Source organism: Thermobia domestica, chromosome 11 (assembly GCF_964235325.1).
Source record: "Thermobia domestica chromosome 11, izTheDome1.hap1.1, whole genome shotgun sequence".
NCBI classification, from domain to species: domain Eukaryota; kingdom Metazoa; phylum Arthropoda; class Insecta; order Zygentoma; family Lepismatidae; genus Thermobia; species Thermobia domestica.
Genome location: NC_137464.1, coordinates 19716087 through 19731829, shown reverse-complemented (window position 1 = coordinate 19731829; position 15743 = coordinate 19716087). Strand labels below are relative to the sequence as shown.

Sequence of the window (15743 nt, the reverse complement as noted above, 5' to 3'; positions counted from 1 at the left end):
TCAATTGAATGTTATGTCAGTTTTTAACTTCCTGCAGTTTCAACTTCTCAAACATCAAGTCATTGTTGTCGATTTAATAGCAGATGAAATCTGGATATTTTAACATAGAAACAGAAAGTAAATCTAAAGAATGACCCAAGCCAGAAGAAGGCCTTCCTTGAAAAGCCCGGACAATTTCCTCTGCGATTACTATTTTTTTGAGTGTATGATAGTTGATCTTAGTTGATTACTTACCTACCAAAGTGTTGGTTGCTGCTATATTTTTGTCAATTTGATTTTGGGCAATACCGGGAGAATGTTGGGTTATGTCAATTAGTCGGGCAAGGTGTTGCTAGTAAATTATCGGACAAGGTATTAGAAAATTGTAAGAACAAATGAAGAGCGTAACTATGTAATTTAAAGAGTATGTAATTATATTGATGTTGGAATGGAGCCATAAGTTGCTGATTTGTTCGTAAAGTGGATATGAGCCAAAAGTGGCTGAGCACATTGTAAAGTTGTTAAAGTGTAGTATCTCTTAACTTAGTTAGTTGTAACGAAGTATGTTAATGTATCTAGAAATATATATATAGATGGAGTAAAACGTTGATGTAGTCTGGAAGTTGTTTAGACATTCATTGGAGAACATAGTAATTTAAGGATTCTAGTAGTAATTAGTAATGGAAAGTTAATTAAAGGTAAATACCTTTGTACTAATTTTTGACTAACACAGAGAGAAACACAATTATTGCGGAGTATTTTCCTCACTTTTGTGTGGCACATTACGACAAACTTCTGTCAAACGTCGACCTGGAAAATTGCATTCGAGACCGTCATTGCAACAAGACAATGCGAGGCCACATTAAGCTAGGTAAACGAAGAATGTTTTAAATGATTTCCGTTGGAAATTCCACATCTTCCGTACACGCCTGACCTAGCACTTAGTTATTAATGTGTTTCTCGAGACGAAGAAACCTTTACGTGCTGAGCGTTTCCTGAATTTGAATGATATAAAATACGGAAAGTAGATGAAGTAGGTGAATAAAAGACTCCGGAAAATATTTCTTCGAAGACATTTTTCTCGTAATCCCATGGATGGATAAGTTTAAAAATAATTTTATTGGATTCATTATCTTCAAATTAGTATAATTTTTTTACAAGTATGGGCACTTTTTAACAGTGGCATCAGCGTTAATTCTTTAGAACTGTAGAAATATTCCTCGTATATCTTTTCATTTTTTTTTTTTTTTTATTATATAGGATATGTCATTCACCATTCACTCTTCTCATTCTCTCCCCTACCTACCCATATCTTTCTCTCTCTCTCTCTCTCTCTCTCTCTCTCTCTCGCTCTCTGTCTATATATATATATATATAGACTGTGTATTATTTCTTTCTTAAAATTTGGTTCGATTCCAGCTCAAGCTAAGTGAACTTTGTGGTGGACAGACACCGTGTGCGTGGATTTTCTCGGGGTCTCCAGTTTCCTCACACTCTCTTCATTCCACCATCTCATTCATTTCTCATCATCATTTCTATTAGCCTACACGCCGTAATCGTAGGACGTAAAACTGAAAGATTTCATTTCTTTTCTTTTCATTTTTAAAATTTCTTCTTGTCCATTTAGTATTCCTTCGCTCTTCTGTCGACTTCCTCGTCTCATGGAAGAGACTTCAATAAACTCCATCTACGTACAGCCTGGTAACATTACCACGTGGCCTAGCATTCGAACGTGGCACACACCTGGATGCTTCTCAGCTTTTCTCTGTCCTTTTTTACTTACGTTTCCCCTCTCATTTGATGAAGTGTACTAGCGAAAAACCTCATAGTGAATTTTTTTTTAGTGTTGTGATAATGCTTTCACTATTTTCTGATAAATAATTCATTAAGAATTGACTACCACAATTTGTCTGTTAGCATCAGTCGAAGTCGCTCATCTTTCAAAATATGAGAACCTGAAGCTATATCATGACTATATTGTTAGCGTCCGAGTCTTTAGCGCGGGAGACCCGGATTCGATCCCACGATGAACTGGAGGTCTACGTCTCATATAGTCTTACTGCTGAAAAGGACACTAAACTCTAATTCAAACAGTCATAAGAGCTCATCCATGGCTAAGCGGTTAGCGTACGCGCCTTTGTCGTGGGAGACCCGGGTTCGATTCCCGGAAGGAGCTCATGTGGTTCGGATTCCACGTTAATCAGTAGGTTTATGTCTCATATAGCCTTGCTGCTGAACGGGACGTTAAACTCAAAATCAACTCAACTCAAATCTGTGTATGAGTAATAGAGCGACCCAAAAGCATAACACTTTCGACGTTTGGTTGCTTACCCTAAGCATGATTCTAAGAGTCCGGATAAAACTAATTTTAAAAGCATGATAAAGCATTAAAGTCATCATCATCATCATCATAGGTATTCTGCCATTATTGGCAGGTTACTTGCCACAACTGAGAATCTTCCACCTGTTTAGTGCAAAGGTAAACAAACAACAACGCGCATACATACTAACCACTATCTACGTTAATGGCACAGTTTAACGAAAAGCAGGCCATAACATTAGCACACTAAAATAACAAAAATGTTTTGCATACGAATATTTATTTAAATGGTACAGATTGACGAGAGGCAGGCTGTAACATACCCACTATGGAATGACGTTTCAGTTGTTTAATTTGTTAATTTTACTCTTATAATAGTGATTTACGACTTAGAGAGCTTCTCCACTAATTAATGAAGTAAACTGTTGGGTTAGTGCAATTTGAAATGTCTGATTACACTATGGTGAAAAAAAACTCTTTGTAACACAACTACCAATAGATGAACCGAGGCCACGCCAATTGAATTTAGTTGGCTAAGGACAGAAGCCAATGGAGAGGTTTCGTGAACGCGGCATTGAACCTCCGGGTTCCATAGGTCATAAAGTTAGTTAGTTCTTGAACAAAGTTTCAATATTGATCTCTTGAATTTGATTGAATTGTTATTATTAAGAATATTGTATCTTTCCATTGTATGGGGGCGTGGTAGCTCAGTGCTAGAGCGTTCACCTCCGGTGCTTGGGGTCCTTGGTTCGATCCGAGCTCGCGCCGTGTTGATTGTGGTGGACAAACACCATGCTCGTGGGTTTTTCGGGGTTCTCCCGTTTCCTACCCACTTTCTTCATTCCACCATTTGATTCCTCTCTCATCATTACCGTCTCCTTTAGCCTAACCGGCGTAATCGTGGGACGAAGGAAGATTTCATTTCATTTCTGTCCATTGTATCTTACAAAATACAATGGAAAGATATAAGAAACGTGCTGCCATCTGTGGGCCATAGCCTTGTATTTGCAGTCAATTAATGGAATGACAAACAAAAATGAATCAGAAACAATTGGTTCCGTGATAAAAATAGAAAACGAGTTTTTCTCTCCTTTTAACTTTTTACTTGTATTCTTCCTAATGTTTGACGCAGGAAGTAGATAAACTACATTTAATGCACGTCGGATAGCCACGGCTTCTAATTATATTGTAATTATAAGCGAATTATCATTTTCTATAGTAATTCACTGTTAAAAACTTATAAACTTGGAACTTGTGAGTAACGGTTTTTTTTTTTTTTTTTTTTCATTTTTTTCATGTTATCTGTAGGCGGATTTTCCATGGGAGGAGCGATGGCCATGCATGTCGGTTACAGATTATTACCACAAGTGGCAGGTGTGTTCGCATTGTCATCTTTCCTGAACAATAACTCAGTTGTGTATGAGGTAAGTGGTCTCTCATTCATAATTTCTCACTAGTTGTAGAAATTGTCACTCAGTAAAGACTCTAATGTCTTCTTCCGGACATAGGAATTTTTCTTTGCAGTATCATATGTCGTGTGTATACCCGACTACTCAAAGGAGGGTAATGTTCACGGTTATTCATGTATGTAAGTTTAAGTTAGACCCTGATATTGCTAAATGATAGACAAATAATCATGAAAATACAAACGCTCATCATATTTTGATGAATTTCCACATTGTATCGTAGACTCCTTTATTTCCCTAAGATTTCAGTCACTGTTGTGAGATGTTCTTCAGGAACTCCAGCTAAGGTTTCGAAGGAGAAAAATATCTTTCTACTTCAGGGTGTCTATCGGTCACGAAAGTCACGAATGTCACTAAAAAGTCACGAAATCAGAAAACGGTCATGAAAGTCATGAAAAAGTCACGAAATTTAGCTTTTGGGTCACGATTTTTTAAAACTGTACAAATGTAAGTACAGATTGGAAAATTTTGTTCTATAAAAGTCAAAATTCACCACCAAAAATGTCTATGGTCGGGTTTAGACGCTACCAAATCGCAAGCAAAGTATGTTTCTATCGCATGGATGAAAATTCGGACTAATTCGCAACCAAATTCGCTCTTCAAAATGTTGGAAAATTTTATGATTTGGTAAAGAAAAGGTCTCGAAAAAGTCACGAAATTTCATTTTGGAAGTTTAGTAGACATCCTGTAGTTTAGTAGACACCCTGTAGTTTAGTAGACACCCTGTACTTGCATAAAATTTTTAATACTGACTTAGGTAAAACTTCGTTGTTAGTTATAAGTAGAAATGCAAGGGCTCGGAAAAAAACCCGGCTTTTTTTTTTTTTTTTTGAAAAAAAAACGGTTTTTTCTGCTTCGCTTTTTTGCTTGGGAAATTTTGGGCTTTTTTGAAAATTCTGCTTTAAATTGATAAACCAGATTTTGTTTCGCTTCTCTACAACACAAAAAGTCATTTAATTAGTGGTTGATGCCGATAATAATATAAAACCTCGAAAATAAACCATGAATTTCGAAAAGATATTTCAAACAGTTTTACTTAACATATTTACATTATGAATTCCAAAGGATTAACCAATGTATATAATAAGATTTTTTTAACCTCCTACATACAAAAGTAAGCAGGGTTGGCAAGAGCCATGGTTGTTTTTGAAAATGCCAAAAACCCGTTTTTTGGGGGGAGTTCAAACTAGGCTTTTTTGGTTTAAACCAGGTTTTTTTGGGTTTAGATATTTTGCTTTATGTATTTATATTACATATTGACAGAAATAAGTTTGTTTCGCCTTGGTATTATTATGCAACAACGGGGTTATGCTGGAAGAGGTCACATAAGCTTAAAGAAGTCCGGTCAGTAAATTTTTTAAATTGAGAAACTCCCGCCCTAGCCATCGGGAAAATTCCGTCATTACTCTAAATGTAAAACAATAACGGAAAAAATCCTGTTATTGCTTTGCGTGTAAAATTTAAAGGTCAACGTATCATAATCAGTACGCTAAAACTGAGGTATTAAATTACAAATTTAGTGCGTACATATCATTGAAAATACAATCCAAGCTAATGTTGGAAGCTACGTAGGCAATCGATAAATTTTGTCAATTTATATCAGTATATTTAAGCAACCTTGGCTTCTTTATAAAACAACAGGCATTCAGGCATGCAGAAATATACAATTTAGTTTCGTTTCGTATGTTCTGGCTTAACATCCTTACGTAATACCGAGGTTATCAAGGAGAAGACTTTCGCTTAAAGTGACATCCGAACCGCTACTTTGTTTACGCATGAAAGAAGGGTTGTGGTTCGACCGAGAATTGAACATGGGACACCTTGATTAAAAGGTGAAAAGGAAATAAAACTAATGCAGATGGTTTGATGTATGGAAACGTCACCATGAAGTTCACACGATTCGCATTTTTCGTACCTTTTATTTTTTTTCGGTTTAAACCAGTTGTTTATTTTTTTTAAAAAAGAAGAAAAACAGCTGGTGTAAACCAGCCAACCCTAAAAGTAAATACTTCTTTTTAAAAAATACTCAAATAAGTAGCAAAATTCTATGTAGTATTTTTACTTCAAAATATTCCATACCCTCTTTTTGGAACAAAATAAAATGAAAATAAAACATAAGAAAAATACTTAGATTTATATGATACACTTAAAGGCTGCACACCTAGAGCTTTTGGTTTTGTATATTCTTGAATTTCTACAGTTTTATATAAGCACCATCACGGTTTATTCAGTCCTCAAGTTTTCTGTATTTTTAACAAAAGGGATTGAACATGAAGGGTGTGAGATAAGAACATGGTAACCCATAATTTTACTATTTTAAGAAATTGGAAATTTTCTGCTGCACAATCCATTTTGAAAGTCGGAAAGCTGATTTTTCACATAAGTCTATACATGAGGGATTAAACAAAGCGGTATGCGTTGCTGCCTATCTGATGTTGCGTAACTCAGCAATTGAAAATTTGTTAGTTACCATGTTCTTGGCTCACACCCTTCATATCATTATGGAACTCTCCCCACCCCACCAACACACACACAAAAAAAAAAGGACTACGGAATATATTTAAGTTAAGATAAATACAACTGCACAACAAACATGATTGACTGGAGCTTTTGCGCTTCTATCGAGAAGTCCGGAATTCAACTCAGCATTCGACCATTCTGACAAAACTTTTCTTCATTCCATCTATGAAGTAGAAATAGTGCGTGTACTGTGAGTTGGCTGACTTCATTTCTTATTGTTTTTAAATCGTTATTATTACTAATTACCAGCAGTGACGGTTTTGCGAGGGTTGGGGGGGGGGCGGTCTTTCGGACTGAAGCCTGTTCCCCAAAATTACGGAATGTCTAAAACAAACGAAATATCTATTAGTTATGCCTTTACTCATTAACTTTAAGCTGCCGTCAAATAAAAATTACGAATGTTTAGAAAAACTAAACATTAGTAAGAAAAAAACCCTCCCAAAATACTTTTCTAAATCCGCCACTGATTCTCAGTATAAAATGATTTTCAAGGTTGTATCCGGAAGATTATCGCTAAATATATAAACGAAACGAAATACAGTATTAGTTATGCCTATACTCATAAACTTCAAGCTCCTCCCAAATAAAATTAGAACATTTTAGAAAATGAAACAATCAGAGAAACCCGTCCCAAAGTACGTTTCTAAATCCGCTACTGATTATTTGTATAAATTAGTATTCAAGGTTGTATCCGGAAAATTATTGCTAAATCGTTGCACAGCTACAGTATAACAGAAATGTGGAAGTACGGTTAGACGGATATATTGAAAAACGTACGCTTTGACGGATATATAGAAAAACGTAAGTTTAACTTCTGCGTTAGAAGCTAGAGTACTAAGCTCTTGGAAATGAAACAGACGACAAACTGAAATGATATTGAGAAGAAAAAATATCGATAACTCAAAAGTTAAAATAAAGTTAAATAATAATAAGCCTCTAAAATTGCCCTCAAATACTACATTCTTCATGTTAGCTTTAATTCGTAAAGCATGTGCTCCATCCATCTTGATGGTGAATTTTAGAGCGAAATATGGCATTTAGGTCATGGAATTCTTATCTAAGTATAGAATATACTATAAGAAAGCTATTTAGATAGAAAAATCATGAAAATGAAAAAAGCCAAAATTTCCAAAATTCTCGTTTTTTTCCCAAAAAAGCCGGCTTTTTTGCATCTCTAGTTAAAAGTAACATGTGTCAAATAACTTGTGTATAATGACATGTTTTGTAACATTACGTGAGCAGAAAATTAATTTATTAAGTTTTTCGTAAATACAGGGCTCCCAATGATCCCTTTTTCCCATAAAGGTCCTTTTTTTAACTTGTTCTTAAAAGTTGCTATTTCAGGGAATTGGTCCTTAAGTCCCTTTTCGTAGTATGAAATAGCAAGAGATTATTTTCTAATTCTCATTCCATCATTATGTGAGCTGGATGTTTTTACGTCCTGGAAAGGTACAAAAGTGCTGAAAAATAAAAGAACTTTTCTTACATATTCTTAAAAAGTCATAAATGTGTGAGTGGTTGGAGGGTCTTTTGTCTGTGCATTTGGGTGGCTGAGCTGGAGACTCGTGTGTGTGTTTTTTTTTCTCTCTCTCTTTCGTTTTCTTTGTGTTTCTCCTCATGTTGTCTGTTTTCTAATATTCATTCTACTTTACGTAACGTCCTTTCTAGATAATTCACATTTCAGCCAATATTTAAGCCTTATAATAACCGTGTATGAAAACCTTGATATAGACGTTTGTCAAATGTTGTACATTTTCCCCTTTGCATGTAACATCCAAATATATTTCTTCCATTTTGTGTGCTTCAAGTAACCAGTTTTCTGGTACATGGAAGTGGCCATATTCCAACCAGGCAAAATTGAGCTTCCATAAGTACTTTTGTGAGGAGGTTGAATTCTGCCTAACCAGCCTTCGTTAGGGGATTTTATTTAAACAAGAATAAACTTTTTCATGACTTCGGGTCCGTATTTAGTCCCTTTTTTTAAGAGTCTTATGGTCCCTTTTTGGCCCTTTTTTCTGCAAGGATTGGTCCTTTTTCCTCTATTCTTGTGGTTAGCATGTATTGGAAGCCCAGTAAATACTATTCAGTATTCATATTACATAAGAATACACCAACATTTAAAGCTGGGATCGAATGTGTGATTCTGTAATTTAGCATTCTGAAAGGCAGGTTCACAGCGGAAGAAGATATACTGCACATGTGCTCACCCAGAAATTTTTATTAGAGAGGTACAAAGTTTAAGGGAGTTCATTACTATAAGACACTACGACTGTGTAATGTTCAACCGGTGTTATTCGAAAAGACGATAAGTAATTAAGTACTACTACTTATATTCTCAGAAAAATTAATGGAACTAGATTCTTTTTTATAAGGAAAGAAATTGCACAAATGAAGTGTAAGATCAAATCTTTATACTACATCATAATTTTTCTGCTAACAAATATAATTTTATTGGGAAAGTGTACAAATGTATGTGGAGTTATGTAGTTTTCAAGAGGGAGAGGTTCCGGACCTCGTGGACCCCTCGCGTTGGTACGCTTCTGGCATACTGTAAAGGTTGATATTGCATAATAGTCTGTGCACCCGCCACTTACATCTGAATCCCTAGTTTGATTGGGAGCCTACGTTAATCCCTTGATTTCTAGGTTCATTTTCCTATATGCGTGCTGTAATACCAGGTTTTCATTTACTGTTAAAAGACTTGTCTAGACCGTTATATAGGGCAGAGTTATTGTATAAAGTTAGATGAATATTTCTTGTACAATCGCCCGCGCTCGCACACACACAGGCATGCGCGAAGATAGCATTTACATTACTGATAAAAAAAAAGAAAAGAAAAAAATATTTGCAGTGTTGAATATTTGGGCTGAAAAAGGGAAATTTTGATGTTGTGAAGGGATTTTATGCTGCTCCATGTTGGCAACACTGACCGCAGATTAGTAAAGTGCTGTCACCTGAGGAGAAACAGTAGAACTAACTCGTTCCTTGCGTCTGCAAAAAAAATTTCATGACCTCCAGAATTAATATGACTCTTAATAAAGGATATGTTTTCATGACATTCACATGGATATCATTGGAACGAAGAGGTTAATAGTAGATGCGATCCTTCATCACCTCGGTGTTGTATGAAGGCGTGAAACAAAACAAAACAACAACAACAAACACCGCAAAATGTAATGAGTATTGTAGAGTACCTAGGTAAAACTCATTCCTTGCTCACGACTGCAAAACTAGAAGATAAACAGTTTATTTTGATTTTCTTGTATTATCAGTTCTGGAACTAGTTGAGCTACTTGTAATTTTTAGCCGAAATATTAAAAAAAGTTAGATTTACTTACAGAATATGTAGGAACCAAGATTGTTTTATTAATTTTTATATTCATATTATTAGCTCCCACGTGGCTAAGCGGTTAACGTACGCGCCTCGGATATGGGAGACCTGTGTACGATTCCCGGCGGGAGCTCGTGTGGTTTGGATTCCACGTTAAATTGTAGGGCCATGTCTCATCTATCCTCGCTACTGAAAGAAGCGCTAAACTTAAGACAAAAAAAAAAAAATCAAATATATTCATATTACGAGTATATACTATATGTTTCAATGATGAAGCATTGGTCTGTTATGTTATTTATATCAAGTCAGTATATAAATAAAACGCGTACAACCCGTTTGGATCAATGTACCCTGTTAGATTTTTGTATATTCTTCATATTTTGTTTTCTTTTTGCAGGCTATAAAATCAAAAATGGGCTATGAAAGTGTACCACCTCTGTTTATGTGCCACGGTGATCGAGACACGTTAGTTCCCATGGAATGGGGAGAGACCACGTACAGGAATCTCGAAAGGCTTGGAGTTTCTGGACAATTCCACACACTGCCAAACACATTCCATGAATTGAAGCGAGGAGAACTCCTAGAGCTTTACAACTGGATCAATGAGTGTCTACCTATCTCAGAGGGTAGTTGAAATTAAATAATTATTAAATGGGATTTTATTCTTTAGGCGATGAATTAACAGAAAAAAAAGGTTACCATATGAAATAATTGTATACATGTACACGTCTTCATTCTAGGAATCATCTTTCTACTTTTGAAGCGTAACACAAAGATGTAGGTATGTGTTCACTCCTCAGTTGCTTGTAGATTTACAAGACAAATATTTTTTTTTTCACATGACTGTACATAAACAAATACATAATTTATAATTCTGCAGCTTTCTTCCAGTAATTAGGTAAAAGTTTTCTTCTTTCGTTTAAAAAAAAAAAAAAAAAAAAAAAAAAAAACAGAAAACGACATCTTCACGTTAATTTTCTCTAAAATAAAATACCGTATTTTTACGAATCTAAGACGCCCTCAAATGTAAGATGCACCCTTGGCAAAAATTGAAAAAACCTACGGTGCATCGATTTTAAAGATGAAAAAAAAAAAAATAGTAAATATGGGAAAACAAATAATGTTATGGGAAAATAAATATTGAACTTACTGCTGCAATTTACGGTATATTCATGTGCATCTGCTGGTATTTTTTTTCCTAATGTAACTACGGTACAACACTTGCTTGCGTCAGTTTTATAGCAATCTATTATCGGTATCATATTATACCAGTATGTACACACAAACAAACAAACAAATAATTATTCAGCTATTATTTAAACTTGTTTCTTTTTTTTTCTGTTTTGCACTCACATTTGCAGAAACAACATTGACACGTTACTGCTCATTATTTCGTGTAAAATGCACGATTTTAGTTCTTCATTCTGTTCATACACACAAAATACACAATCTTTACTGAATCGTGACAAACGGGATTAGCAATTTTTGGCAAAACTCCATCTAATCTGGCCTAAATTTGCATAACTCAAATGTAAGATGCATCTTGATTTTGGAGGCAAGAGAAATCGACAAAAAAAGTGCGTCTTAGAATCGCGTAAATACGGTAATCTGAATTTTAATAATAATACAAAAGGAACGTAGTAAATTTCTAAACCATAATTCGAAAACCTTAATTTTTCTTTGTTGTGCAAATAAAACTAAAAGAGAACACTATTAAGTGGATTTTCCTTGTTTACTCCGTTACGTAGAAAGACTTATTATACCATTTAAAAGGAAGCTTTAATATTTAACTAAATGCGTATTGATGCGATGTCAGAGAGAGGTCTAAAGTGTTTTTGTTTAATTATGACAAAAGCCGAAAAAACAAGTTCATATTCCTAAGACCTTAACTAGTCAGTATCGTAAAGTAGTCATTTTAGTACGTTCTACAAAGCTGTAAAAGAGACATATGGATGAAAATATAGGACTTTTAAAACAAAAGTAGGTAGACAGGATTTTTGAACACAATTGTACAAGAATAATGATAATGCAATTTAGTTTTTAATTATGTTTATCGAATGAATGGAGTAGCTCCATGTATTAGATGTAAATAACAAGCAGAACTGTTTTATTTCTTCCGAGCGCACTGAGGTTTCAGATATCAAGAGGTGTTCTTACCTTGTAATCTTCTGTGATTTTCGCGTGCACGTTTTGTATATGTCAACCACTTTTTGTATATTTCAACCAACCACTTTTGTTCACAAATTCGTAGGTAAAGTTAAAGCAAGAAAGATTTAAGGACGGATGATTATAAAATATAAGATCATGTAACGGATTCGTGTTCTTAACACTACTAGAAATTGTTAAGGATGTCATCGAGAGTTCGCTATATGGACTTTCAATTTTCCGTCGTTACCAACGCCTGCTTTAACTTTACGTATGAATTCATGAGGACGACACAGAATGGTGTTCAAAGTTCAGTGACTGTACAAGTTTTTGTTTTCATGCTATATGTTTGAATGATCTATGCCTAATGTGTTTAACACTAGATGCGAACGAAAACAAGGAGATCGTTTGTAGCAACCCTGTATAGTCTAACCGTGATACAAATGGTACAGTCCAGCATGGTATGAAATAAACTTTGTTTCTATTATAAAGGGCCAGAGTGCGATTATAAAATGAGTATTGCTTTAATACTAAAATAAATTTCACTATATTTGACCCAGTATAATAATTAAAAGGAAAAAAATAAGTGTTTTGCTTGGTGAAAATACAAATTTTATATTCTAATTAACTTTTTCCTAATGTACATTTCAATGTTAGAATACAGAGTTTGTCCGAAAAGTAGTAGGACTGAATTAAAAAAAAAAAATGTTCACAATTTTGACACTTCGACTTAATAGTTTTGAAAGTATGCCCCGTCTGCATCAACACAGCGTTTCCAGCGACTCTGCCAATCACTTGAAGGCTCTCTGGAACACAGAAACTGGAATGCTCTTCAGCTCTTCCGTTACACTGCCTCTTGAATGGCCTAGATCGAGCCGTGGTGGCATCCTTTTATGACCCTTTTCAGTCGGGGGAAGACGAAGAAGTTTTCAGGAGCGACATCTGGGCTGTAGGGTGGCTGGGGAAGCTGTGTGATGCCACGGCGCATTGTCGTGATGAAGCTTTTCATGATCCAGCGATTGCTGGACGAATGCGGGTGACTCGTTTTCTGAGTCTTTCAAGTACTCTCACGTAGAATGCAGTATTCACAGTTCGAACACCACATAACGCTGCTGTAACAAACATTCATTGTGGAGATGACAAAGCACCATGAAAGGGGTTCACTTTAAACTATATATATATACACTCCGTGAAGGCTTGGAGACGATTGGCGCGCTGGTAGCCAAGACCCACCACCACTCAACCACCGCAGTAACATCCCCCTCCACGTTTTGGCGGGAAAAAATCAATCCTACTACTTTCCGGAAAAACCCTGTGTTTTAGAAATTAAAAGCAGTTGTTATAAGCTTACCGTTTTCTTTTTTTTATATTATTAAAAAGGTAAAAGAAGTACATGTCAAGTTTTACAAACAAATGTTAAAAATAACGCGTTAGGGTAATGCAATAAACATGATAGAAATTTCGAAATATGCATATTTTTCTGAAGTTCTGTGTAACAATTGAAGAACTATATCTGACAGCTGCGGAACAATTAGAAAAATAAATAGATGAAAAAATGATAAATAATAAATAAATAAATAATAAATAATAATAAATAATAAATAGATAAATGATAAATTGATAAATGATAATGTGTTTCTCAAAAGTAGGAAGATGATAGTTGTGGAAAACCAAATCATCAGTTTTCGGTATAAATGTATGTGGTACAATTACGTTCACAGTGTCTTGTGAAAGTAAATAATGTGTACATATATATATATATATATAGATATACTCGTAAGAATTTTATTTCGATATTAAGACTACATATTACACTGAGTCATACATATATATATATTTTTATAATTATTATTATTATTATTATTACATCAACTTGCAATTATTATTGATTAAAGCTCAAGTTGTGTACCAGTCATTTTTCCAGACCAAATCATGACAGATCTGTGTTTCTATATATTGTCTTTAAAAGAATAATTTTACAAAGTTGACTTGTTAGTGAATGCAGTTTTAAAGTAGTAGTTTTCAAAGATATAGTGTAGATGTTGACCAGAGAATGACGGATTGGTGATCCGAGATTTTTATTGACGTTATATAGAAAGAGTATTTGCTGTATTCTTTGTATAAAAATAGCTTTAATTAAATGCAGCGAGTCCTTATTTTTGTAGACATTTAATAATAAATTATTATAGAACAGATAGGTTATTTATCGTACAGGTCTACCAAAAATGTATTGTATATGTCTTCTGCATAAAAAACTTAAACTAATGAAATTAAATTTATATATAAGTACCGGTCAAAAGTTTTCGAACAGCTCGGGTTTTTGTAAGCATGTACTGTGATCCTATTATTTTGGCACGAGATCTGTACCACCCTGCGTGAGAGGTACTGAAGATGATAGGTGAAATCATAATTCTTAAAATTGAAACCAAAAAAAAGGCAATTTGATATAGATATTGCATAGTGTGAACAAGAGTGTGGAAGGTGAGGCAAGATATAAGTTTTGTTTGGAAAATGTAGACACTGAGGGTCAATGTTGTGACAAAAAATTTGAAAGAGAAAGTAGCTTTCCAAATTTTGCAGTTCTTTATAGGTTGTTGATATGTTAACGTTTAAAACGCCAAAAACACCATACTTTGAAAAATGCTTACTATGGTTTCGTATACTCCATTGTTGCTCGTTGAAATAGTAACTACGAGTATTACATATACATTACATATAATATTACATATACGCTTCCACTGAACGACAATTGGGCAAGGTATATTGACAGTCGTAAACATTTTTCAAAGAACGGCGTTTTCAGTTTTTTTAAAGCCAGCATACCTATAAGATATAGATAACTGCAAAATTTGGATAACTATTTTCTCTCTCAAAATTTTGTCACTGCATTGACCCTCTGTGTCTACATTTTCGAAACAAAACTTATATCTTGCCTCATCTTCCACACTTTTGTTTACACTATGCAATATATATGTGAAATTGTCTTTTTTGGTTTCAATTTTAAGAATTATAAGTTGGAGTACCTTTGAGACCTCAATTCAACTGTCGCCAAATTCTGTGCTTTAGGCAGGAATACATCTGATGCAAGGCGGTAAAGTTCTTCTGTCAAAATAATACGATCACAGTAAATGCTTATATATTTATATCCGGGGTGTTCGAAAACTTTTAAGCCGTAGTGTATATATGATTGAAACTGTACTCTTGGTACAGCCTATATTTCCAGGGAATATTTGTAAAACAAAAAGATTGTGAAGAAACGTTTAATGACTGTAAAATTTAATTTCTTGCTGGATTTTTGTTGGAAGTGACTTTTCGTTGTAGAATCATAGGAGTTTGTTATTGCTTTGAGATTTTTGTGTGTGTTATTTTTATAGAGGAGTCAGAAGTCATTAAATCGTGCATAGCCTTCGAAGGTTGATGCAAAGGTTAGCAAAATAGTCATGGATTTAGTAAGAATATTCTATTTTTGATGAGTTTGTTAGGGAGTTTATGTCTATAACATGAAGTAGGGCTTTTAGACGTTTTGTTGGTTTGCCTCATGGGAGCAATTGAAAACAAAGTAACTAGTATTGTCATACATTCATATTTTTCATTCTAATGTACTTTTTTTTTTAAAAAAAGTCAAATATACCTTTCATTTTATTGTGAGAAAAGTCAGTAAGTAATAAACGTATGCAGTTTTTAATTTCGTTGTTTCTCTAAATGTATGTACCTTTCTTTACATTAACTCGTCGTATGATAACTCTGAGCCTTGAACATCAAGGAAATGCTTCAAAATATGTCTAAAGTGAGAGAAATTAAAAAAAAAAAAATCAGAACCTTCAAAAAAATTATGATAAGAAAAAGGTTGAAACAAGAAAACTGTTTCTTAGAAATGAAGAGCCGAAAGGTATTAAAACGTCAAGCTTTGACAGAGGAACAAATTAAATCAGAAATTCAGATCTTACAGAAGAAAAAAATTCGTTGGTTGTTGATAATCAGA

The 15743-nt window shown here is 34.3% G+C and overlaps 1 protein-coding gene across 1 annotated transcript in view; it reads left to right on the top strand.

Moving 5' to 3' along the window:
• LOC145663959 (lysophospholipase-like protein 1) overlaps positions 1-15368 on the top strand; it is a 35142-nt gene extending 19774 nt beyond the window's left edge. Inside the window, exons 4-5 of the mRNA XM_081730190.1 lie at positions 3608-3723; positions 10014-15368. Coding sequence (XP_081586316.1) covers positions 3608-3723; positions 10014-10250 — 353 coding nt within the window. The 3' untranslated portion in view covers positions 10251-15368. The remainder of the gene's footprint in view (positions 1-3607; positions 3724-10013) is intronic.
• The last annotated feature ends 375 nt before the right edge of the window (positions 15369-15743 follow it).